Source organism: Mustela putorius, unplaced genomic scaffold (genome assembly GCF_011764305.1).
Source record: "Mustela putorius furo isolate JIRA1106 unplaced genomic scaffold, ASM1176430v1.1 tig00003909_pilon_pilon_pilon, whole genome shotgun sequence".
Taxonomy (NCBI): Eukaryota; Metazoa; Chordata; class Mammalia; order Carnivora; family Mustelidae; genus Mustela; species Mustela putorius.
The window spans coordinates 12024765-12052125 of record NW_025422057.1 but is presented as its reverse complement, the minus strand read 5'-3'; the positions used below and the strand labels follow the sequence as shown (position 1 = coordinate 12052125).

Genomic DNA, 27361 nt, shown 5'->3' with positions numbered 1-27361 from the left:
AAAAAAAAGGCTACTTTAGTGCAACAACTGTTTGGGGTAAACAAGACCAAGATACCTCAGACCACAAGGTAAGGGAGGAACATCATTCAAGGCCAAAGCCCGCCCCAGCAGTTGCTGGAAATTGCGGATGCTACAGAATTGCAAGAGCCCTTTCTAGGTGTGGTACGTAGGTTTGGTATGTACCGTGCTCATCCACTGCTGAGTGACTTTTCTACACATCATGGTACTTCTACGTCAGAACTAAAATACCATCTGGCCCTGGCATAAAGATAGTCCCTGACCTTCAAGCACTGGAAACTTCACCAAGGCAGGAAGGGGTAAGGATCAGAAGCCAAATGCTTCCTTAAACAGAGTACTTCTACTACTTGCTCCCACCCAGATTTCACAGCTGGGATGATGTTCCTCTCTAGAGGTTTATCAACAAAATGCTGACATCAGTTGTTTTTATATTAGCAAACATCATAAACTAGCAAGCAAACACCACTCTTCAAAAAGAATACCAAAAAAAGTTACAGTAAAACATTAAAATATACATACATTTATATTACAAAAGCCATCAAATACTGAAGTTAGCAGAAATAAAGTTTTAAATAAAAGAAACGTTGACATAACAAACCATAAGACTCTGAATCTCATAAAACAAACTGAGGGTTGCTGGGGGGAGGGAGTTAGGAGAGGGGGGTGGGATTATGGACATTGGGGAGGGTATTTGCTATGAGTGCTGCGAACTGTGTAAACCTGGCGATTCACAGACCTGTGCCCCTGGGGCTAATAATATATTGTATGTTTATAAAAAAAAATTAAAAATTAAAATGCAAAAAAAAAAGAAACGTTGACATGTAATAATTGGAATCAGTTAAAGTCTGAAGTATATTCAATCTAAAAAGCTCTACAATTTATATCTAATTTTCCAACAATTTATTTTAAAGCTTAGATAATTTGGTCAATATTCATCTAGGAAATATTTATAAACTTATACAATTATCAAATTAATAAGCCTCCGAATATGTATTATATATACTAATTCCAACCAGTCCAAAAATCCCACAGAAGCAAAAATCGGTTCTTTACCTGCAGCTCCTTTGAGACTCGCTCTAGGTGATTAGTTATCTTTTTAATCAGATCACTGTACATCTGTTCTGAGTGCTGCTGGCAGACACACTTATACACACAACTGTGGGGGAAAACCAAAACAGAAAAACCAAGTTAACAATGAAGTACTTTATTCAACCTAAGAGGAATGCATACTTTGGATACACAGTCACTAGTTAAATAATTAATTCAGTCACCTAATAATTAATGCAGACCAATAATTAATTGGTCACCTAAAAAAAGTGACCAATCACAACTTTTTTTTAAATACAATTTTTTTTTTTTTAATCTTTGAAGAGAGAGACACACACACGGAGAGAGAAAGTGCATACACTCGAACAGGGGAGGAGCAGAGGGACAAGATCTCAAGCAGACTCTGAACTGAGCAAGGAGCCCAACCCAGGGCTCCATCTCAAACCCCTGAGATCATGATCTGAACGGAAATTAAGAGTCAGACACTTAACCAACTGAGCCACTCAGACACCCCGACCAATCATCACTTTGAAGAAGACATTTACCTTGCCCCAATCAGTGTTCAGATGAAAGAGATACTACCACAAGCAGTAAATCCTTCTGAGTACTGCATTACACATTTTGTCAGTACTAGATAACCTAGTATTGGGTGATAATCTGAAAATCTGACTACGATAACTACTCACAAACCAGCTTCCACTTATCAGGAACTGGCCAACAAAATAACCAGAAATAGTTAGGACTGTATATCAATAAACATCAACAGATTAAACTAGGGTCTCCATGTGAGACAAAAAGTATTTCTGCACCAGATACTTGTCATTCTCATCGTATTCGCAGACCTCCAGAGTTTCTTCATTATGTATTGTGGGGGTAGCAGGCTAAGGTGGGAAGAAGTTTAGGAGAGTTCGGCTTAACTCTACCTTGATTTGAAAGCCAATTCTGATGCAGAAAGTATAATTCAAACTCCAACCTCCAAGTGTGGAATATACAATTAACATAGAGAGCCTCCTCACCTGATATTACATGTGTACATACACTGTCATATTCCAAGGTGTCATGGACCTTAATATACCCTCTCAAACCAAGGCAAATGAAATCTTGACTTACCTGTATATCTGTTCATAGGATATGGGGATATAGTCACCAGGACTCTGGGTTAAAAGCTGATCTATGGCACCATCCAATTTTGGCCAGTATGTGCTCTTATAATCTTCAATAGTTATAACATTCATTACTAAAAGTAAAAAGTAAAATAAAGATTACTATATACCACATGTAAAGTAAACACAAATCACAGCAATTTTGTGCTCTCAGATTCCTTTCATTTGCTCATTTCAAAAAAAAAAAAAAAAAAAAAAAAAACAAAGAAAACACCAATCTTGTCAGGGATTTTTAAAGCAGCCATTAATTATGATGTAAAAAGGAATGACCATGAGTCTGTCCTTAAAAATAAAAAAATAAAAACAAAACAAGCAAGCATCATTGGTTTCCTTTTCCAATTATCTATTAACAGTGGGACATTCTCCAATACACACTCACTCTTGGCTATACACTGACAATGAGATGACAAGACGGCCTATCCATGAACCACAATAAAATTCTATGAAATTATAAACCCCAACAATCAACCTTTTGAGACACCCCTGAGGAAACCTAACTAACAACAGGGCTACGAGGATTAAAGTCCAAACGTTACCTCAACAAAAGAGGTTGCTAGAAACTTGCAGGGATCTTTGGCACCACCAGCACTTCCACAGCTCTGACTCAGATTCTACCTATCTTACACTTGATAAGCCCAACAGAAAAACGTCAATGACTTGGGAGACCTACAATGAGGCTTACCTCATTCCTACTGTCTGGCTCTAAGTCCTTCACCAAAGGTCATAAAGCTTTTATAACAGCTGGTCCTAACAACTCTGAAATCCAGACCAACAGCTGCTTCGCAACAATGAAATGCTAGTGTGAAAAAAAAGAGCGACTACCCACCTGCCCTGGAGCAAAGAGCTATCCCAAAGCCAAAAATACCCTGTGTATTTTTTTTTTAAGATTCTATTTTTATTTATTTGAGAGGTACAGGAGGGACAAGCCCCAGAAATGGGGCTTGATCTCACAACCCCAGTATCATGACCCAAGGTGACATCAAGAGTCAGAGGATTCATCTACTGAGTCGCCCAGGTGCCCAAATACCATGTGTCTTTGAAACTCCACTATCTCAGGAGATAGGAGCTAACAATACTCAGTCAGGTATTTTATTATGTCTTTTACCAGAAACTGGCAAGCAAAGAGTTGACTTCCCCAAGAGTACATAGCTAATGACTGCCAGAAGTACCACATAAAGACTTTATCTAGCACCTTTCTGTATCACATTACTGATTTCTAAATTCAGGTTCAAAATGTTTCTCTTATGTATGTACCACCTCTGTCACTGTTGTTCAGTATTTTCTTTAAATCAATTCATTTTTCTTGCTTAAATTTATTCTCAAGGACACTTAGGGAATGACTACTGATTCACAGAGCATGGAATAATCATAAGTGTATTTAGCCAAATGAAAAATAAATCAGACCAAAATGGCTGCATATTAGAAGATTCTCAAAAATTTAAAAAAATAAATAAGAAAGAATCACTTATATGATGCTAATAAAGTCAAAACTGTAAGAAGGGAAACAGACTGGGGCCTGGAAGGTAGGGAGGGCAGTCTACAAAGGGCAGCATGGGAGAATGAACTCCCGTGTAGAACCACCCTAGTGGATACAGCACTCCAGGCATTTGGCAAAACCAACATAACTGTACATCATAAGAATGTGTATTTACTATATGAAATTTTTTTTAAAGATTTTATTTATTTATTTGACAGAGATCACAAGTAGGCAGAGAGGCAGGCGGGGGTAGGGGGGAAGCAGGTACCCTGCTAAGCCAGAAAGCCCAATGCGGGGCTTGGTCCCAGGACCCTGGAGCCAAACGCAGAGGCTTAACCCACTGAGCCACCCAGGCGCCTCTACTGTATGAAAATTTAAAAACAAGACAATCAGCAAGCATGTAGTTGTAAAGATGGAATGAAAATCTTGACAAATGAATTCCTGCACTGAAAGGAATGGAGAACAAATATTTTGACTACACATAAGTCTAAAACCAAAAAGAACTGAATCCACATATACACACGGACACGCACACGCATAAGGACAGAGATGGCCAGATCACAGAGGACCTTAGTGGCCATTCCTTTACTCTGAGTAAGATGGGGACTGGAGGGTTTTTGGGTGAAGTGATGTGGTGATCTGACCTAGCTTTTCTGTGGCTCATCCAACTGCTATGTTAGAAGTGAGCAAAGTCAGGAGGCTGTGAGATGATGGGGGCTGAAGCAGGAGGCAGTGGTGGGGGTGAGAGAGGTCAGATTTCGAATAAATTTTAGGGGTTGGGCCAACCAGATCTGCTGATGGTTTGGAGGGAGAAGTGCCAGAAATGTCAAGGACAACTCCAAAGTTTGTGGCCTGAGCATCAAAGGATGGGGCTACTGTTTACTAGGACGAGGAGGCTGTAAGAGCAGCCTAGAATATTTGAGAATCCAGTGGAAACGGTTGGTGGCCCACCCATTTACTCTGTCCAAAAAGGCCACTGTCAACACCAACCATTATTTGCCTCAGGGTTCTCTCTGGCCATCAGAGTTGCTCTGATGAAGGAGGGACAGCCTGGAAGTTCTGAATAATCAACAACCCCAGGGGCCTTCAAGTAACAACGAATGAGAACTTGGTATAAATATCCCAGCAGCTCCCTTTGCTCTGGAGTAAGACAAGGCTGAGGGGCAGGTGCTACACGGACTCCCAGAGCTCCCCACGCGTCTGCACTCCCGCTGTCCACAGTGGTGACTTCCTTACTGGCTTCCTTACCTTTTCTGTCTCTTCTCTCCACTGCCCTGCAGGTGCTTCCTAGTATCCCCCCCTTGTGCTTACAACTATTTGTGCTTTAAAAAGGAGGAAGAAAAAGTAATAAAAAATAGAAAAGCAGTGTCATTTTCCACTAAACAAAAGGTGGTACAGAAATAAATACAGTGCTGTTATTTAAATTCTAGCCGTGTCCTCCCGCCTGATAAAAGGTTCTGAAGCTGGCGCTTGCTTTCCCTGTGAAAACTGGAGACTGGCCCAATGTGGAGAAGTGTTACACACTAGCTCCAAAATACCACCTTTCTGCTTTTTGAAAGACTCAAAGGAAACCAAAAAAGAAAACTGGAAATAACTAAAAAGAACATCCCTTTTGCGCTATGGGATTCTAGGTTACTGAATCTCCAATCATTCTATCACCTAAGCCATATCACATACCTGCTCTACACCAAAAGTTTAAGTTTAAAGAAGGTAAGTGACATCCTCAGAAAGAAAACTTCAAGTACAGAAGCCAAGAACGAACATAATCCCATGGGCACCCCGACTGCTGCTTTCAATGAACTCCACCTCTGTTACAGGTGGGGAGCGCTCCCACTTCTCCAGCACAGGCTCTACACCTCAGCAAATTACCAAGTCAAAGATACAAAGGAGGGAAAAGAAGCTAAAATGTAAAGTCGTGCAGCTGTTAAGTACAGAACGGAGTCCGCTACAGAAGTGGTCATTGCTGATGCCTCTCAGGTGTCTTTCATGTGGCATGTTTTTGTTTTAATGTTCTGCTTTTACATATCTTTAAAAAGAGAATTTAAAACCAAAATGAAAAAGCCATGATCATGGAAAATCTTAAAGCCTATTTCCATATCAAAAAAGTCATATCTATTTCCACTCTACATTTCCAAATACAAATACAATAAAAATCTATTTCTACATGTATTTGGCATGAGAAAGAAGCACGTAAGTAACCAATTCAGTTGACCTTAAATGACAGCTGTTGTAGTAAACTGAATATTTGTGTCCCTTCCTCCAAAATTCGTATGGTGAAATCTCAACCTCCAGTGTGATGGTGCTGGGTTTGGCCTTTGGGATGTGATTAGGTCATGAGAGTGAGATCCTTATGAAGAGAGTTAGTGCCCCCAGAGAGCTTCCTTGCCCCTTATACCATGTAAAGACACAGTAAGAAGACAGTCTACTATGAACCACGAAGCAGGCCCTTGCCAGACTGAATTTGCCAGCACCTTCGCCTTGACTTCCCAGCCTCCAGAGCTATGTAAAATAAGTTTCTGCTGTTTATAAGCCACTCAGCCTCTGACATGTTGTAACAGCTTGAATGGACTAAGATATTAGCTAATATAACTTTCTTCTAGGAAACCAGCCAATCTTCACCATTGTAGTAAAAGAACAGAATACAGACAAGTATCAGAGGAACTGGAGGTAGTCCGAAGAATGAACAAACATTGGTATATACTCTCAGCCAAAGATCAGGAAGGTTCTTCACACCTGCAGTCATAATCTGCAGGCAACACTAAAATAACAATCCCATAAACTTTAAGGTATCTGTTATCTCCCTGCTAATCTCAATCCACCCCTGATTGAAAAATATATACACATATATACAAAGCATGTCTGTGAATTGTGTGGTATGTAGTCCTCAATTTTAAAACTAGATCTTCTTGTTGGAGAAATGCAGTCAATCACTTTTAACTTTGTCCACAAGAAAGTACAGACTGCCAAAAAAAAAATACAAAGTATGGGAACTAAACAAAAAAGAAATTACCATTAAATTACTAACTCTGGGGAGCACCTGGGTGGCTCAGTCCATTATGCATCTGCCTTCCGCTCAGGTATTAATCCCAGGGTCATGGGACCAAGCCCCACATAGGGCTCCCCTGCTCAGTAGGGAGTCTGCTTCTCTCTCCCTCTGCCTGCCTTCCCCACCCCTCGTTCTCTCTCTCTCTCTCTCTCAAATAAATAAAAGCTTAAAAAATAATACTAAATTCTATCTAGGTTAGATTTTCCAGCTGAAAATAATGCACTTCTTTTCAGAAGTTTAAAGAAGGTGCTATAAAACTCAAAAGCCAACAAGCCTAGGCCAGGAACCCAAATGAGTAAAGCAATGAACACTTCAAAGAACTGAAGCATGCAGTGCTCTCTGGAGACAGTGAAGTTCAAAATATGTAAAAACCCTAGTGCTGGCCACAAGACTTAAAACTAGGAACACATAAGATAACAAGTTCACGCAGTCTAACCCTTACTGAGAGAGCTGTTTAAATGACCTTTCACTAAAATAAACTGAAATAAAAGTCTAAAACACATGGAATAGTTGAAATCTAAGGTTCAAGAAATATTAGCAGGTTACTAATAAATAAGAAACTATTAGAAATATATAACTTATACCAGGAGTTAATAATATAGGAGTTAATATGTTCAACTCTCATACTTTTTTATTCAAGTAATTCAAGTAATTTATCAAAACTTGACATTTATTATTGATCTCCCTCAAATAACACATAAGCCCCCAGAGGAGAAATTTACTACTCGAGTCCCAACTCCGAACAGTGCCTAGCACATGGTAAAGTACTCAATAACATATGTGAAATAAATTAAGTTAATGAAAATCAAAATAAATCCTTACTATAAAAACAGCTGACAGCATACCACTTATTAGTCATTCTGGAATTAAAGCTTAAAGTGTATTTTTTTTTCACAAAGGCTGAAGTAAGCCAGGCTTTGAAGCTCTACTATTTCCTTTGAATGTCTTTGTTATTTCTTTGTTTATAAGAGGAAGATATATTCAGAAATCATATCAGGTATTATTAATCTATACTTAGTCTACTGCAAAGACCTCTCATTACCTTAGATCAGTGGTTCTCAAAGCATCAGGATACCCAGAACAGCATCAGCATCACCTGGAAACTTGTTGTAAATGCCAAATGCCAGGCCCTAACCCCAAACTACTGAATCAGAAACTTGGGGAGGAGCAGGCAGTGATTCACAATACAGGAATCTGTTTACCAAGCCCCTCCAGGGGATTCTTACACCTGCTGAAGTCTGACAGCCACAGGACAGCCAGCATCACAGGTGTGTTCTGTTCTCGACTGCTAGCACATGCTTTGTCCCGAACAACTTGGGAGAGTCAAATACAGGTGCCAATGCATCAAAGAAAATTTTTAAAGAAACAACTAGGAACTGTTTTCACATCAAAGACTCCTTAACATTCTACTCTTCCACATCCCTTTTCTCCCACCAAGAACACCACCTTCAATCAGAATTGACTCCTTAAGAATGCAGCAAAGGCAATTATGAATTAAATGATCAAGCCAAATTTAAGAGGTCAAGTTGTTTCAAAAGCAATGACTTTTTAGATTAACCATAATTAATTACAACCAGATAAGGTGAAAGAGTGTACTAGGAAAAAAAACTTTAGGTTTTCTATTTAACTCTGGCTGGTCTATGTGATCTCGGAAAAAAAAAAAAAAAATTATGACTTCTTATTGCCACTGTGTGTCCATCCATCAGTAAAAACCTAGGAACCTTGTGCTGTCCAAAATATCACCACCTGGTAGAATGCTCTATTCTCTACAGCACAAGGGGATGACAATGCTTTCAAATAATGGACAGAGAGAAGCTGAAGGCCAAGAACAAAGTCTAGGGGATGGGGGAAGCCTCTGGTGAAGGTGGTGTTCTGTTTCTTTTCTTTAAAAGAAACAGGAGAATCTGAATCAGAACGAGTTAGTATATTCCAGTAAATAAATGGGGTATTAACTAAAAAAAAAAAAAAAAAATCGAGTTATTTCTCTCAAAAGGAAAATAACTTAATACTGACAAGAGATAGTAATACTTAGTTGTTCCTAAGAGAACGAGTGATTTTAAAAACTGAATCAAATCTTAAAAGAAAGTAAAAAGAAATCACCAAATACCTTAAATATCCTTTTCCTTACTAGGAGGAAAAAAAAAAAAACAAAAACCCCTACTCTTCAGATGTATTTCCATTTGCCAATAGAGGACAGCGGCTAATGTTAAGTCCTAACGAAGTTCATTAATGTTAACGAACATTAACTTAACTTAATGTTAAGTCCTAAAGTAGGCAAAAACCTTTTCAAAGCTGCATGCTTCAGGTATTGGTTTGTTTAGAAAGCTTAGAATTTGTGGTTTAATTCAATTAAATTCAATTAAATGCCATGGACAGTATAAAATGTCTATTTGTGATTGATTATTAAGAAATCATTCCATGGTGGCACCTGGATGGCTCAGTCAGTTGGGAGTCTGCCTTTAGCTCAGGTCACGATCCCAGGGTCCTGGAATCAAGCCCCACATGGTGTAGAGAATGGAGCATTCTACCAGGTGGTAATCTTTTGGACAACACAAGTTTCCTAGATTTTTACTGATGGATGGACACACGGTGGCAACAAGAAGTCTGCTTCTCCCTCCACCCCTCACCCCACTTGTGCTCCCTAACAAAGAAATAAAACCTTAAAATAAAATCATTCCATGTAAAAATGAAGTTACACCCACATAAACAGGTAACACTGATATCTTATTTTTATTTCATGTAAGTCCTCATTAATTCATTGTTTAAGGATTCTGTGCTTCCTACCCCATCCTATCCTATTCTCCCCAAAAGGAAAACATTTTAGTCCACAAAAGGCTTGTAACATACTATGTCAAACTATATAACCTGCTTTGTCTTCAAATATCATGTTTCTTTCCTCAAAACACTATAAAAATTATATAGGAAATGCATTTCATTATTGTTTTACTGCTTAAAAATCCACACATTTCTCAATTTCACAAAATGTAATGGTACAAACATCCATCACTACTGTCTCAGAAAACCAGCTGCTGGGGCCTACAGCAAGACTGAAGTCTATATACCTTCAGGAGAGCTATTATTCTACAATTACAACATCACACTTGAGACAAAGTGAACATGCTATGACAGTACATATGAAAAAGTCAAGGGGTTATCATCTATTATAGTTCTAACTCCAACTAATCCAAAATCTAATATTCATATAGGAAGCATCTGCTCAACTGAATACATAGGTGTAAATCATTCTAAGTGTAGGTCTGCTGTAGTTTTAAAAGTCTGTTGTTGATTTCCTACAAGTTAATCTCTCCATGACATTTAAAACCAGGAAAGTTTAACTGAAATAGTAGTACAAGGCAGTGTGTGCTGAGTTGGAAACACCAGTAAGTGAGCTAATCTAGCCCTGCAGGATCCAGAGAAGTTCAGGGCTTGAAGACAGGATACAATGAGTGTGGAATAGAGGCAGAGAATAGGGGTAGGGAGGGGAGAGGTGAAGACTGGCTGAAAATCTGTAGACAAAACAGTAAAAAGAAAAAGGAATCTGTATAGAAACTGAAAGATATAAGGCTGGGACTCTGAGACAAAGATACATAAAGAGGGTAGGGGCACATGCACAAGCATGTCTGTATGAAGTTCAGGGCCGATGGATTAAGTAAAAGCCAAAAATCAACATAAGAAACACTCAAACATCTAATCCTGCTCCTTCTCATAAATTCTAGGATACCATGGATCAGGAGAAATGTACTTTACTTCCTGTTCCACTTAACTACTACCCCCACCATTCCCCCAAGATGGAAGATCCTCCCTTAGAAAAAGGAAGAGGGGGCGCCTGGGTGCCTTGGTGGGTTAAGTCTCTACCTTTGGCTCAGGTCATGATCTCAGGGTCCTGAGATCGAGCCCTGCATTGGGCTCTCTGCTGAGCAGGAAGCCTGCTTCCCTCTCTGTCTCTGCCTGCCTCTCTGCCTACATGTGATCTCTCTGAATCAAATAAAATCTTAAAAAAAAAAAAAAATCTGTTTAAAAAAAAGATAATTAAGAGAACTTTAAAAGCTTGGGGAAAAAAAACCCTATAATTATTATCCTTAAAGAGGTTAAGACAAAAATCAAAGCCACTGCCATGAAAAAGCAGCAATCCAAATGCTCTTAAAATAAAAATATAGCAGCTATTAAAAAAAAAAACGTAGAAAATATTAAGAAATTCTCCCCAAACATTAAGAGGATATAGCAAAAAGTGGTTGATAGAAGACAAAAACAGGAAACTCAACATCTGACTACTAATCATTTCAGGAAAAAGGAATAGAAAAAAAATGTAAAGGGAAAAAAGTATTGACACATTGATATAAGAAAATATCTCAGAAATTTTTTCAAAGAGAGAAAAGGCCACATACAAAGAACAAAAATTAAAATGACACCTGAATGCCCCAGTGGAATACTGCAAGCTTAAAGTCAATGAAGCAACACAAAAAATTCCAAGGAAAAGTTTTTACTTAATAATTCTATACCCAATAAATAAATAAAATCTTTAAAAAAATATTAATTCTATACTCAACTGTCAATTGGTGAAGGCAAAAATTTTAGAAAGAGAAACCTGAAACTTTATAATATACTAAAATTTTCTCAGGAAGCTACTAGAAGGTATGTTCTATACACACACACGTGTGCACGTGCACACACAGACACACACACACACAGGAAAACAATAAAAAGGAAGACATCAAGTAGCAATCATTCCAACTATTTAGGAAGCCCCTGCAAGGCAACTGTGTAGTGGCTGTAAGGAATAAAGAGAAAAAGATTAACAACTTCAAGACAAAAAGAAAATGCTGATTAACTGGGCATTTTTTTTAAAGATTTTATTTATTTATTTGACAGAGAAAGAGTTTCACAAGCAGGCAGAAAGGCAGGCAGAGAGGCAAGGGGTGGGGACAGAGAACAGGCTGAGCAGAAAGAGATCCTAACCTTAGCTGAAGGCAGAGGCTTAACCCACTGAGTCATCCAGGCACCCCTAACTGGACATTTTTTAAACACCAGTGACAGAAATATGGTGGATCTGATGAAGCCATTGAGGTTTTAAAAATAAGTTTAACAAAAATGATGTAAGTACACACAAAGCAACTAATAACAAAGATCTATGTGAAAGAAAATGGAATCTGAGTGCACTTCTGGCCTTCTGGTGAATTATTTAGAGAGTCATAATGTAAGGATGGTTTATTAAATGAACAAAAAGTTGTGATATTGAAAGAACTGAAGAGGTAAGGTAGGTAGAGGTATAAAGGAACTAAAACCTCATATTAGTAACTGGAAGTCAACTGATCATATACAAGTGATAAATCAAGCAATAACAACATTAATACACTGAAGTGTGTGGATAAATACTAGAAGAAACAGCTAAACGAACTCAGCTAAATAAATGCTAAGTGACTGACTCTGGGTTACAGGTCCAGGAATAGGAAAGGGCAGGGGAGGGAACCACTGATTTTCATTATGTATTTTTTCATACAATTTGAGTTTATAAATTATAAACCTGTATTTTTAAAAAAAAAAAAATTGTGTTGTTTTAAAGCCAAAGAGTTTGGTAAATTTCAAGCCCTCAGAAAGAGGAAAAAAATCTAGTGAGAAGACATTTTTGTTTTAGTATTTCCAATAAGTCACGGGGAATGAGAAAGCTCAGAGTTCACCAACTGGCCACTAGACCTCTCTACATTACTATTCCGTAGACCTTAAAAAAGACACACACACACACACACACACACACACACACACACCCCTATGATCTGTATCCTCCCTCCTTCACCCCCAAATTTTGTAGATCCTAGTCCCAAATATTTCCAAAATCTGAGACATGACCTCTTCCAATGCTTTATTTATTCAGGTCATCATCTCTTGTCTGGACTACAACAATTACAACCCCCTAACTCGTCTCCAGGCTTCCATTCATGATCCTTTCCAAGCTAAATTAACAAAATAAGACATATTTGCCAAGGTAGCTCCCCTAATACCCTTCAGTTATTCCTATTCCTACAGAAGAAAGTCCTGCCCCTAACATGACATGTCCCTCACTACACACCTTTCTATCTGTGTTTAATTTGCACCACTTGATCTGCATACCCCGTGTTCCAACAATGTCAGCTCTGGGTATTAGGCACAGAATACCCCCTCTGCAAAGGAAGTTTCTTTGAACCCAGTCCCACCTCCTCAATCCTCCTGATAAACTTATTTTTTCTTAATATTTATTTATTTGAAAGAGAGAGAGTGTGACAGTGCAGAGTGGGTCAGAAGGAGACAGAAACCCCAGGAGACTCTGCACAGAGCGGGACGTAGGGCCCAATCCCACAACCCCACAGTCGTGACCAGAACTGAAACTAAGAGCCTGAGGCCCGACCCACTGCGCCACCCAAGGGCCCCTCTTCTGAAAAGCTTTCATTCATTTTCATAAAAAGATTCTCTTTTTCCTCTACCATGTACTTACACAGCTTTACTACAGCACTTAATCATATCATAATTATCTCTCATCATCTCCTACACTAAACTCTGTCTCATCACCAGAGTCTAAAATACTACCCTGGCATACAGAAGACCCTAAATAAATATCTATGGGATAAAATACCATTCAGATGTCTGGTCAGCACAACTGCATCTACAAATTATGGGATCTATAACTCTATCTATAGAGATTAATAGCCAAATGACTATAAAAGTAGGAAGAAAAACAGAAGGCCAGTTTGTCCTGCTAAGAAGTGTTACAAAAGGCTATCCACAATAATTTTTATATAGTATTTAACAGTTTACCATGTGATTACATATGGTCTACAGCTCAGAGTTACAGTTTAAAGAAGAAATAAGCAGCATTCATTCCTTTAGGGATTTGGGACTGGGCCTTATATAAACATTACTATGGCTTTCTCTTAAAGCTTCACTGACGTCACTTTGTACAATAACGTGTCAAAAAACAGCAAGACAAGATTCCCAATGAGACCCTGAAATTCAGCCCATTAATCAATATCATAGTGTCACTTACTGCAGCACAACTCCACTAAGCTGGAAGGCAAGAAGATACCAAACCACCACAGATGCTACAAACAGTGCATATTTTAAGACCTGAATGCATTAACTGATACACTTGTAAAAGGATCAGCCAATCTGGAAACTGGCAGATGTAAAGGGCAGGATTTACCAAAATCAGTTAACACTTTCATTTAATTCAAAAGTCAACTTTAACACCTTTTTTAATCATTAATTTTAAAAAACAGAATAATTTCATGGAATTCAAATCCCATTTAAAATCCCATGAAACTTTTCTTCATCTGAAGAAGAGAAACTTTTGGTGCACTGGTCAATAATTTTCTGGAGATCATGGCACAGTATCAGTTAATGCAAGATCCGCCCCCCCCAACACACACACCCTCCCTGTCTCGATCCACTCATTGCCCTTTATCCTCATACCCTAGTCCCACCTGCCTCCATCCTCAATACACCGTGACAGGAAACCATTCTATTCTGTTTAATATATTTGCAATATGAGCAGCTGTAACATGTGCTACATCTGAGCAAAAGCTTTAAAAGCCATTTAGTGCTTCTGTCCACTCTCTTCTGTTTGCCTCTGCCAAGAGTGACAGGACCCTGAAAAGAGCTGCTCTTGAGAATGAGATGACACGTGAAAAGCCACAAGCAACTGTCAACAACGAATATAACATGAACAAGAGTAAACCTATGTTGTTCCATAAGCTCCTGAGATTTGGGGGTTATTTGGGGGTTACCATCATAGAAAGCTAACCAATGCAGAATGGAAAGCTGAGCTAATTACACTTCCCAAATTAGATTCCACCAATGAGACACATTTGAGTGGAATTTGGAAGGTCAAAGTGAGACAAAGCATATTATTATGGCTTATGATTCTGCCAAGTAAAGTTAAAAAACTTCAAGCACCAGTGTCTAGTGATCCACTTCAGAGGTGAGCGACGCATCCTGACACAGGATGGTGGTGGCGCAGCCTGCCCTCAGCTTGAATGGAGCCACCTCACCGACTTCTACACCTCCAACCTTTCAACAATGTTTAGAGGACCTAATTTCCAGTATTAAATATCTTCTTGCTTTGGGTATCTAGAGTGATTTCTTGCACTGAACTATAATCAATAAAATACTGAAGTAGTGACAGGGCACATTCTCTAAAGCCAGGAAGCTGGCTTTGGTTTACCAATCTAGTTGGATTTAGAGGCAATGATGGCAGTGCCAACATCAGATAACACAATGCAACAGTACACGGCAGGAAGCAGCAAAGAGGTACCCAAATTATCACCTGCACTGACCCAGAATAAAGTTCTTCTTGAGGAAACAACATGGCAGACTGTTCTGAAACAACATGGAAGTTAGGATGGAAATGAGAAACAAAGACTATGAAGGGCTGTCTGATTCTGTTAACAGGTGAAAACTTTGAGAAAATGATTAGCTCAATGAACAAAGACTAAAGAGCATCCATGACTGTCATTAAAAGAATCTCTTAGGAGCACTGGGGTGGCTCAGTGGGTTAAAGCCTCTGCCTTCGGCTCAGGTCACGATCCCAAGGTTCTGGGATCGAGCCCTGCGTCAAGCTCTCTGCTCGGTGGGAAGCCTGCTTCCTCTCCTCTCTCTCTCTGCCTATTTGTGATCTCTCTCTCTGTCAAATAAATAAATGAATCTTTTTAAAAAAATTTTAAAAAATAAAAATAAAAATAATCTCTTAGTTCTTATAGGCACAGGGTTGACATAGCCCAAAAATGAGAAAGAGAATGATTGTGCAAGTTAAACAATTACCATACTAAAATAATTCAAAGCTTAGATAAATCTTTTAACTGAAAGGATACTGACTGTAGAACAGTAGGACCTTGAGACCTGAAATGGGACCAGCTTGGTGGAGTCTGATCATCTGGGAACCCTGACCTCACAAAAGTCACTGAGCTTTCCCTGCCTAAGAAGTACCCTTCCTCCACAACATGACGCTAGTCTTTACCTAAGTAAAGACTCTGTGAAAATATCTCCTCATGCCTTACCTGCAAGCAGCCCTCACTGACCCTAAACTTCCAAGCAAATCAGATTTCCTAGGATAACAAGTACCAAATTTAAACCAACAGGAGTCAGCTTACATTCCAAAAAAACTAGAGACTTCAGAAGACTTTAAGACTTCAAAGACTTTAACACCTTGTTGACAAAAACCTAGAGAATGCAGGTAGGATCAGATTCTAGGGTTACTGAGTAAGAACGAAACAACTTTAGATAAGACTTATCAAAAGGAATATACTTACTAAAGATTATTTACTGTACTACCTCAAGGAACTAGATATGGTTGTAACAGTTTGCTCAGTTAACTGACTGAAACCTGGACTCAATGAGAGCCAACATTAAAAACAGCTGGAACTCGGGGCGCCTGGGTAGCTCAGTGGGTTAAAGCCTCTGCCTTCGGCTCAGGTCATGATCCCAGGGTCCTGGGATCGAGCCCCACATCGGGCTCTCTGCTCCTCGGGGATCCTGCTTCCTCCTCTCTCTGCATGCCTCTCTGCCTACTTGTGATCTTTGTCTGTCAAATAAATAAATAAAATCTTTTAAAAACAACAACAACAACAGCTAGAACTCCTGCTGAATAAAAGCAAGAGTAACAGAGAAGAAAATGTATCAAGGAACTGAAAAAGATAATGAACAGAACCTTAGTGATTTAGGGTACAATAATAAGTGGTCTAACACATTAGTAACCAAGAGGTGAGTGGTAAAGTTTTTTTAAGATTATATATAATTGTAGTATTGTTACAATTACATAATTATGATTATGTATTGATGTAATTATACAACATTAACTATAATTAAGTATATATATGATGAACAATAATGCTCTAAATTTGACAAATTCTAAAAACTTACAAATCCAAGAAGCTCAATGGACAATAAAAATAAACCTAAAGAAAACCCTACCCCAAGAAACATAACAATCAAACTGCTGAAAACTTAATCCATAAATGAAAATCCTCAGAGTGGCCCGAAAAATAGGACAAGTTAGAGAGAGGAACAAAGATAAGACTATATGGACATGTATTATAAGAAAAAAGGCAGGCCAGAAGTCAAAGGAAAAACATCTTTAAAGTGTTGAAAAAACAAAACAAAGACTGCCCATCTAGAATTCTATATCCAGCAAAAATAGCCTTAGAAAATGAAGGTAAAATATTCTTGCAGACAAATGAAAGTTGAATAAATTCAAGGCCAAAAGGACTGTACTGTAAGAAATATCAATGTACATTCTCAAGACAGAAGAAAAATAAGAGGTGAAAACTCCGGTCTAAACAAAGGAATAAAAAGTTACAGAAACAGTAACTCTGAGTAAACAAAAAAAGAATTATTTTCCAGTTTTTGATTACGTAAGACAAATTTCACACATGATTCCATCCATATGAATATCCAGAATAGGTGCATCCATAGGGACAGAAAGCAAGTTGCTGGACGCCACAGGCAGGGGGAGGCAGGAATAGAGAGTAACTGCTTAACAGGTACCAGATGTTATTTTAAGGTGATGAAAATGCTTTAGAACCAGATAAAGGGATTGTTGCACAACACTGAATGTACTAAATGCCACCAAATGGTTCACTTTAAAATGATGAATTTTATGTTACATGAATTTCACCTCAATTTTTTTTAAGATAAATGGATATTTCAAACAAAGCTAATAACTGTATATTTGATGCTTGTTATACTTAGAAGTACCATTATGACAATGGCAATGCAGCATAAAGGACAGGAGGGAGGAATGAAGTATACTGATATAAGATTGTTACATTATATGTGAAGTGGTCAATACTTGAAAGTACATTGTGATGCGCTTAATTTTCATATCGTAAATACTAAAATAAGCACTAAAAAGAAAAAAAAAGGGGGGCATGCTAATAAGCCAAACTGAAGACAAACATGAATCATAAAAATTAATCAAAAAGAAGATGGGAAAAGAGGAAATTTAAGAAAAAGAAAAGAGCAGAAAGGACAAAGACAAAACAAATCAGAAGACAGTAGATTTAAACCCTACCACATTGTTAATTACATTAAATGTAAATGGTCCAAATGCTCCAGTTAAAAGGCAGAGATTGGGACACCTGAATGGCTGAGCTGGTTAAGCATTCAACTCTTGATTTCGGCTCAGGTCATGATCTCAGGGTCATGCCATTAAACTCCAGGTCATACTATGTATGGAGCCTGCTGGAGATTTCCTCTCTCCCTCTGCCTCTGCCTCTCCCCCAACTCGCGTGCATGCTTGCATGCTCTCTCAAAATGAATATAATCTTAAAAAAAAAAAAAGAAAGAAAGAAAAAGCAAAGGTGGGGTGCCTGTGTGTCTCAGTCATTAAACATCTGCCTTCAGCTTGAGTCATGATCCCGGAGTCCTGGGATTGAGCCCTGCATTGGGCTCCCTGCTCAGCAAAAAGCCTGCTTCTCCCTCTCTCACTCCCCCTGCTTATGTCCCCTCTCTCGCTGTGTCTCTCTCTGTCAAATAAATAAATAAAATCCTTAAAAATAAATAAATAAATGGCAGAGGTTGTCAGACTAGACTTAGAAACGCAAAACAAAATCATATACTGTATACAAGAAATACACTTTAAATACACAGATACATTAAAATAAAATAGGAAAAGATGTATTATGCAAATAATAAAATAAGGATGTTTTATTTAAAAAAAAAAAAAAAAAGCAGCCTTCAGAGTAAGGACTATTACCAGAGTAAGGACTATTACCAAAGATGAATAAAGATATTCTACAATGATCAAGCAACCAATTCATTAAGAAGACAGAACAATCCTAAATATGATACACCAACAGATTAATGGACTTTGGACCCCCCACATATATGGTCAGTTATTTTTCAACAAAGTTGCCAAAGTAGGAGCACCTGGGTGCTCTGTGGGTTAAGCCTCTGCCTTTGGCTCAGGTCATCATCTCAGGGTCCTGGGATCCAGCCCCACATCAGACACTCTGCTCAACAGGGAGCCTGCTTCCAACCTCTCTCTGCCTGCCTCTCTGCCTACTTGTGATCTCTGTCAAATAAATAAATAAGATCTTTAAAAAAAAAAAGTGACTCAGTGAGGAAAGGATAATCTTTTCAATAAATGGTGCTGAAACAACTGGAAATCCATATAAAGGTTAAAAAAAAACTTCAATCCTTATTATACATATTATAATACTACACACAGGTTCAACTCATAACTTAGATCATAGACCTAAACATAAAAGCTAAAACCGTAAGATTTCTAAAATAAAATATAGGCAAAAAAATCTTCCTAACTGTGAAGAAAGAAAGTATTTCTTAGGATAAAAAAAGTACAAACCATAGAAGAAAAACTGATGTCAGATTTCACCAAAACTTAAAACTTCTGTTCTTCACAGGACATTGTCACAGATACAACATTCACTATACATATTATCCCACAGAATATGAATCTAAAACTAATGATGAAGCCTTGCAATAAGACAACCCAAGAAAAACTTAGATTCTCACAAACAAAATTACGTTAAAGGGCAATAAGCACATGAAAAAGCCAATAGCATGTGTAAAAGGGAAATGCAAAATAAAACCACAATTATTATTCTTCCTCTAAAGTGGCTAAAATTAAAACAAACCTTACAATACCAAGAATGGGAAATGTACCCGGTATAAATATCAGTGAGGGGGCGCCTGGGTGGCTCAGCAGCTTAATCCTCTGCCTTCAGCTCAGGTCATGATCTCAGGGTCCTGGGATCGAGCCCCACATCAGGTTCTCTGCTCAGCAGGGAGCCTGCTTCCCCCTTTCTCTCAGCCTGTCTCTCTGCCTGCTTGTGATTTCTCTCTCTCTGTCAAATAAAAAAAATCTTAAAAAATAAATAAATATCAGTAAGTATGTGGAGCACTGGAACTTTTATACATTCTGAATGGGAATGTACAATGATACAACTATTCTGAAAAACAGACTGGCAGTTTCTCATAAAGTAAAATATACAACCAATATAGGACCAAGCAATTCCACTTACAGGTATTTGTATGAAAACCTATGTCTACACAAAACCTACATGATGGTTCAAAACGGCTTTATTCATAACCGAGATTGGAGACAACCCAAATGATCACCAACATATGAACAGATAAACAATTTGTGGTATCCCCTCCAAAACAGAACTCTGCCCTAAAATGTAGTAATATGCAAGAACATGTAGGAATCTCAAAAACAAGGTGAAGAAGCCAAGCATAAAATAATACAGATGATACCATTTATCAGTAAAACCTAGTTAACAGAAAGCAGAGGGGCTAGGGGCAAGAGTACTAAAAGCAAAGCAAGATAAAACATATCTCAGTGATGAACATGTTCTATTGATTGATTTAGTGGTTACTGTTGGAGAGAGTCTTCCTTGGGCTTCTTGCACTTCTACATGTCTTGCTGAGTGTGCTAAGACTGCAAGGCCCAGACCAATTGCTCTTGAACTTGAGCCATCCTATAGCTGGTAACCTTGAAAGATGAGGTAATGTCTTCCCCTAAACAAAGAGCAAGCTCGCTTACTACTTTCTATAAAAGCAGTGGATTCCCCACGTTCAATATTCTTCAGCTGCAACACAAACCCAATAAGGGAGCATCCATCTTGGCCATACTTTATTGCCTCTGGAGACCTGGGGAAAGGGAAACCTATACAAATACACTTATTTTCAAACTATTTGCTGTGCCATGAATAACACATTTCTTTCTCTGATCCAGGAGTCTCCGTTTCTGCCAGCATCCAGTAGTAACAGTAACAGGCTAGCTTTTAGCTTGCTCAAATCCTAGATAAAATTTTATGCCTCAAATGGGTACAATTCATTGAATATAAATGGAGGAGAAAGGAGAAAAGGTATACAAGAAAGAAGGAAATGGACAAAAAGGAAAAAGAGGAAGGAGGAGAATGAACAGGACGAGGGAGGGAAGCAGAGGTTGAAACAACAGATATTCCTTAGTACGCAGAATGAATCAATCCAGCCTTATGCAGAATGTCTGAGTGCTTTACACACAACACACTTAAATTGTTCTCCAAGAAGACCCTTTCTCAAGGAATTAAATGTATTGTTGAAGGATGTACTAATTTCCTTGAAAACTGCTATGGTGGCTGTCCTTTGTAGTTCTGGTTAAAGATGGTCAATACTGCCATTAAAAAGGGCTCCCTGATTTCAATGGGACAGTGGGTTCCCAGAGTGACAAAGGATAAGTAGAAGCTGTTAATCCTCAGATATAAAGTAGGCATGGTTATAAAAGGCAAGAGGACCAGATCTGTCAACAGAATGGTTTGGATCCCTGGTGGTGGCTAACCATGGTGTCCTACGGAAAAACAGTGGGCAATACACGTGATGAGAAGAAAAAAGGAAAACAAAAACAAAAAAAACCTCTAGGTATATCAAACTGAGGCGTGCCTTAAGTGGCCACAATGTAAGAATTATGGCATGTCACGTAATACACAGACTGAGCTTGTTCAAAGACTTAGAGCCCCTGGAAAAAAAAAGGAAACAGTGGGTTCCACTGAGTAAGAACCCTACAAAATTTCATCAAGAGAATACTTGGGAGTCTTCCTCCTAGCCTTTCCGAGAGAACATGCAGCTTTTCATAAGGAGACAGTGCATGTGGGAAACAGAATCACTTGGGCTTTTTAGGGGTTACTCAACACTGGCTCTAAGCCCATGCTAACCCTTAGGGACCAGAACATCACTGTGGTAAACCAGTCAGATCAACAGCTGTGAAGGCACATGGAGAAAGAAGTGTTTTGGCTTTGCTCCATCTTACAGTGGACCCAGTGATTCCATGGACCCACCCCGGGTTCCTGAACACAGTTAGTCTCCCTAAACTATGGAGTAAGGGTTTACAGCATAAGAAGGGCTAAGTGGGGGGGGAGAAAGGGGGGGCAACTAAAATGTCCTAGATGTGCTCTTTCCTAACAAAATAATAAATCCAAAGCAACTGTACATCTCTGTGGAAACTGGAGAGGATAATACCAACTCCAAAGACTTAAAAGATGGCAGGATGGGGACTGTCAGAAAGACATGCTGTTTCACTAGCCTACTGCAGCCAGTGCAGAAGACTTGGATCTTGGTGATTGACTGTGGATTAAAGTAAACCAAATTAAGTAGTGACTCCAACGGTAGTTGTTCCAGATAAACTCTCTATTGGGACAAATCAACACAATCCCTGGTACCTCATATGCATCCATCAAGCTAAGAAATGCTTTTTTTTTTTTTTTTTTAACCTATTCCAAAAACATACCACTAGAAGCTGTTCTCATCTTACAGTCCAGAAACACACTTTGTGACTGTCATAGCTCAGGGCTTCGTCAACACTCCAGCTATCTCTCATTATCTGGTCCACAGAGACTGTGGGCATCTGGACACCTCACAGGTCCATATATTGTTGGTTCAACCAGCAAATCCTGTATCCCCACCCACACTTGGTGCCATCCAGCTTTCTACTTTTTGCCAACCTAGCAGGTGGGAAAAGACATTACTACTCTCTTAACTTGCCTGCCTCTGATTACTTAATAATTGCAAATACCTCTTTCTATGCATGTTAAGATTTACTATTCTGCAACCTACTTATGAATAACCTTTGACTATTTTTCTAGAGGTTGCTGCCCTCTCCTGATGTGTAGTTCCTTGTCTGATCTACATATTAATCCCTTATCAATTTTGAGCACTGCAAATATCTTCTCTCATTCTTGTCTTTCACTGAATAAAAAGCTTTAATTTTTATATAATCAAAGTCATTAGTTTTTACTTTTATAAATTGTTGAAGCTTTGGGAGTCCTTATCTCTTAAAGAAAGAGCTCCTTCAAGAATTCTTATGTCAATATTTTTTCTTACATTTAGGTCTTTTTAACTTATCCATAACCCATCCTATCTATAGCTAAGGTTTGTTTTTTTCCTCCACGTAGTGAGCCACTCTTCCCAACATGACTCCTTTCTCCAGTGATTTATGATGCCACCCTTAAGTTCCTGAACACATATGGGTAAGTCTCTCCTATTTGTTCCGCAAGTCTACTTTTCTGCTCATGTACTTACACTATAGTTTTTATTACTATAGCCTTGAAACAGTATCTTAATTTCTGATAAACCAAGCTCCACCAACACAAATATTTAATACTGCTTTAGCTATTCACAAATTTTATCCCATTTGCCATACGAATTTTAGATTTAGGTTACTAAGTTTGTAAGACCAACTGGAATTTTGATGGTAGTTTAATCGAATTTATAGATTAAAATGGAGAAAACTGACACTCATAATAATAAATATATCCCAAGAACATGGAAAGTTTCTCCTTAGATCCTCTTCTATTCTTTATTAAAGTTTTAAAGTTTTCTTCTTAAAATTTTTAAGTATGCTTGTGTTAATTCCTAGAGACTTTACAGTTTTGATGTTCTTATTTTTTACAATATTTACTTTTGATTACCTTTCCTAGTTGGTTATAGCTTATGTAGTAAATGCTACTAATTCTTATAGTTTGATCTTCAATCCAGTAACCATGCGAAACTCTTACTAGTTGTAATAGTTTCTCTGGATTCTAATGGTTCTTCTAGGTAAGTGACCAATATCTGCAAATAATTAGTTCTTACGCTTCCCTTCATATCCTTGTATTTCTTATTTTTTCCCTTTGTAATGTCAGCCAGGACTTTTTTTTACCATGTTAAAAAACAGTGATAGAGGGCATCATTGTTAGTAATCTTAAAATGAATGTATCTAAAATTTCTACATTAAGTATTATTATTTGCTGTAGGTTTTTGGTAATGACCTTAATCAGTTATCTCATATTCCAAACTTGCTAAGAGTTTTTATCATATATCGTTGTTGGATTTTATCAAATATTTTTATGGTATCAAGAGATTCAAGATTTTTCTCCTTGAGTCTCTTAAAGTGATAAATTAATAGTAAACAGATGTTGAATCATATCCACATTCTTAAACTCCACGGATCACAATTTAACACAGACATGAAGGAGGATTTTCATACCTATGTTAATAACTGAAACAGATCTGTAACTTTCTCATACTGTCCTTATCTAGGTTTAAAATCAAGATTTCACTAACACTAACCTTATAAATTGAGCTAGCCATCTTTTTGTTTCCCTATGTCCCAGAACGACTTGTAAAAACAAATTATTATTTAAAATTCAATGCAACTCACCGATCTCGTTACAATTTCTGAAAGGGGAGGTCTTTACCATTTCAGTTTGTTAAATATTAAGCTCAAGTTATCCGTTTCTTCTGATACCAACTTTGTTCGTATTTTTCTAAGAATTTATACTTTTCATCTAGGCTCTCATATTAGCCTATAGTTCATAAAATTTTTTTTCATAAAATCCTTTTTAAAATTCTCATACTTGTAGTTATTTCCCATTTTCTCCTTAATTATATTTGCATCTTTTTTCTTGATCTTATCAGAAGCGTATCTTATTAATCCTCAAAGAACAATCTTTTGGTTCAGCAAATCTGTTGTTCCTAATTTCACTGGTTTCTGCTCTTAACTTCATGGTATTTTCTGAACTCTTCAAATGAACCGTGTAAGCACTAAAACAAGCTCTGGTCAGAATTTAGAAGAGTCAGCCAGCCACTGTATTCAAAGCCTGGTTTCACTATACAGACTTCAGTACACAAACTATATTATTCTCACATATGCATGATACAAAAAAAAATTAGACCCGATTACCAATCATACCTACACATGAATATCCTTGAGGAAAGCTTTATATTGAAGGCAAATAAATTAGATTATGTGCTTGTCCCCACCAAAAAAAACAAAAGTGTAAGGCTGTAATTGTATATCTGAACCAAGGCAGATATTTCCTCCGCACAGCTAATTGGACAATTACTGGTACCGCTTGATAAAATTAGTAACTAGAAATGAAATCTCCAGTTGCTTTACCAGATGCTATTCAAAACCTGCAGTTATTAATAGGAGACTAAAATCTGGCTGCCATGGTCACTTTTCACCACTGCCACCACTTCCAAAAAAAACCCCACTCAAAGCAAAAGCATTTATTTTCCCTAGCTATAGAACCATACCTCCTGGTTAGGGGACAAAATTACAAAAGATTTTAGTCTTCAATCTTTCTGCTCGAAACTGAGCATTAAGGCAAGGCAGATCACTAACATAAAGTTCAATATTCAACATAATCTTGGACTTGGACACAGTAAATGGCTTATTATGAATGTAAGCTTTGAAAAGTTATTTTATACGTTATTGGCCTCAAAACGGGACGTCCCTCCCACCGCACTGGTGTTATCCAAGAAACAACTCATACATTTCTCTATCAGAACGCAGAACGTGCACACTTTAGAAGGGAAAGAACGAGGTGCAGATATTGGTCAACTTTCTAATTTCTGAGTTGGTTAACGCAGACAAGGTAAAAGCACAAGAACACAATTGCCAGATTTCAATCTGGTCACCAAAAAAATAAATAAATAAATAAATAAAAGACTCTCCCGAACGAAACTCAGACGGCCTTATTTTCTCCTCACGTTTGAGGCCGAAACTTGAAAGGGGGCACGGGGAAGAAAAGAGCTTCTGAACGTGGCGAGACAGCCTGCTGTGATAAAGATCGCATTTGGAGGAGAACTTGGGGCTGGGTGCGCACCCGGCTGCTCCTCTAGGCCAGGTAACACAAGAAGCCAGGGCCGCTCCGGCGCTGGCCGCAGACACCGAACGAGGGGGGGTGGGGAGGGAGGCGGGGAGGAGAGGAGAGACCCAGGCCTGAGACAAAGGAAGCGGGGCTGGCCGAGAAGGGTGGATTCGACGTCCGGGTGGGGAGGAGAAAAGCCAAGGCTGCTGGGGAGAGGCTGGACTCACAGAACTTGGAGGTGGAGGTGTTGATGTTGATGGTGGAGCTGGGGGTGGGGGCGGGGGCCGCCTTGGCCACGGCGGCGGCCGTGTCGCAGCTCTTCAACATCATGATCACCCCATTGGCCTCCGGCGGTGGCGGCGGCCCCATCGAGAGCCCCTCCTTAGGGCCTTTCCTGTCCACCGAGGCCGCGGGCACCGCCAGCAGCTGACCCCCCGGCGGCTCTCGCGCAGGGGCTGCAATCGACGAGGGGGGGGGCGGCGGCGGCGGCGGCGGCGGCGGGGGCTGCCGGAAGCCGTCCACCGCGGCCTCCCAGTTGTTGTGGTTCTGGTCGTCCATCATCGCCACGTAGCTGCCCCACTCCTCCTCTTCCATGCTTTCCTCCATCCTGCAGGCCCCCAGCACCCGCCCGCCTCACAGGCACCTGCCGCCCGTCTCAACCCCGGGCCAGGGGGCACCGCAGCCTCCTCGAGTTCACATCGCCGGAGGCCGGCACGGGCGCGGCGGAGAGGGGAGCTGGGCGCCGGGTCTCTCCGTCTCCGCCGGGCCGACTCTTACAGACAGGGCTGACGGCGGTGGGCGCTCCCGGGCTCTAGCCTGGGAGAGGCAGCCGTAAAGCGGCCGCGCCCCTCACGACATTTTACAGCAACTTCCAACAGGCTGTTGGAAAGGGCAGCTGGGGGAGCGGCCAAGAGGGCACGTGGTGCGAGGAATGAGCCAGGAGAAAGCAAAGCAAAAAGGGGCAGGAGCTGTAAGTCACCCCCACGCAAAAGGGCAGAGGTTTGGCCCGCCCCGGCTGGACCCGCACTGAGAGGGGAGGGGCCCCGGGTCGGGTGGAGCAGGCGTCGGTCCCGCCCCCGGGCTGGCCCCACGTGACAAGGGAGTTTGCGCACGCGCGTTCTGTGTCTGGTTACCAGGGCGACCGGAATCTGGCCGGCTGCTGAAGATGCGCACCAAACCTGGCGTTCGCTGCGGCACAGGGCCCCGTTTGCGTGGTGTTTTTCTTACGCCCGCCGGATTTACTGTGTCTTTGCGCCGCACAGGGTCTCGCCGTCCAGACCTTTGGTCGACACGGAGCTACGAGGCCACAAGAGGCCTGGGGTCGCGCATTACAAATGGATGGGACTGCCCTGGGTGGCCCTTGATGGGCCTGCTGATGGGCCTCAGCCCACACTAACCGAAACCTTCAAAACCAAGAATAAAAACTGAAACATAGCAAGGTGGCTTTTAAAAAAAAAAAAAAAATGCGTTTGAGCTACTCATGGATTTTTTTTTTTTTTTAAAGTTCCTTAACTTCTCCATACACAGAGGCCGGGAATTTTAGATTTTTAAATGCCAAGCTTCACGCCATGTTCCGTAAATCTGACTACAAATTTGAGATGATGTTTCAGAGTCCAGAGGGGCAAAAAAGAGAGGTTACGTAACTATATTATAATTTCTTTAACTTCTCTGCTTTCTCAAATGACAGCAATAGTATATTATAGGAGAACAAACGTTACTGTTGTGTTTATAGGTCATCCCAGCTACTGGTGTTAACGTTGTCTAGAAAAACCTGTTATTATTTACTCTAGCAGATAATGAATCTTTATTTCCAGAGGTATGTAATTAGTGCGAAGAATCATTTCAGCCACTGAAAAACCGTTGTCTCGGGTGCACTTCAGTGTCCACATGTATTTGGGCTTCTCAGCATGTTTTCCCACTATATTCTGTGCTATACTTAAGGCAACTGTCCACCAGTCACTTAACAATGATTTAATTCTAGACAGTGCTCCCACATATTAATGGCACATAC

General features: G+C 39.5%; 1 protein-coding gene across 2 annotated transcripts in view; it reads right to left on the bottom strand.

Annotated features, from left to right (window-relative positions):
* CACUL1 (CDK2 associated cullin domain 1) overlaps positions 1-26378 on the bottom strand; it is a 69682-nt gene extending 43304 nt beyond the window's left edge. The window contains exons 1-3 of one of the 2 annotated variants that reach the window (XM_045068951.1): positions 25578-26378; positions 2176-2302; positions 1072-1174 (exon numbers count right to left, since the gene is read on the bottom strand). In XM_045068951.1, coding sequence (XP_044924886.1) covers positions 1072-1174; positions 2176-2302; positions 25578-25956 — 609 coding nt within the window. In that variant the 5' untranslated portion in view covers positions 25957-26378. The remainder of the gene's footprint in view (positions 1-1071; positions 1175-2175; positions 2303-25577) is intronic. The other variant, XM_004751843.3, reaches the window with a different exon arrangement.
* Between the last annotated feature and the right edge of the window lie 983 nt (positions 26379-27361).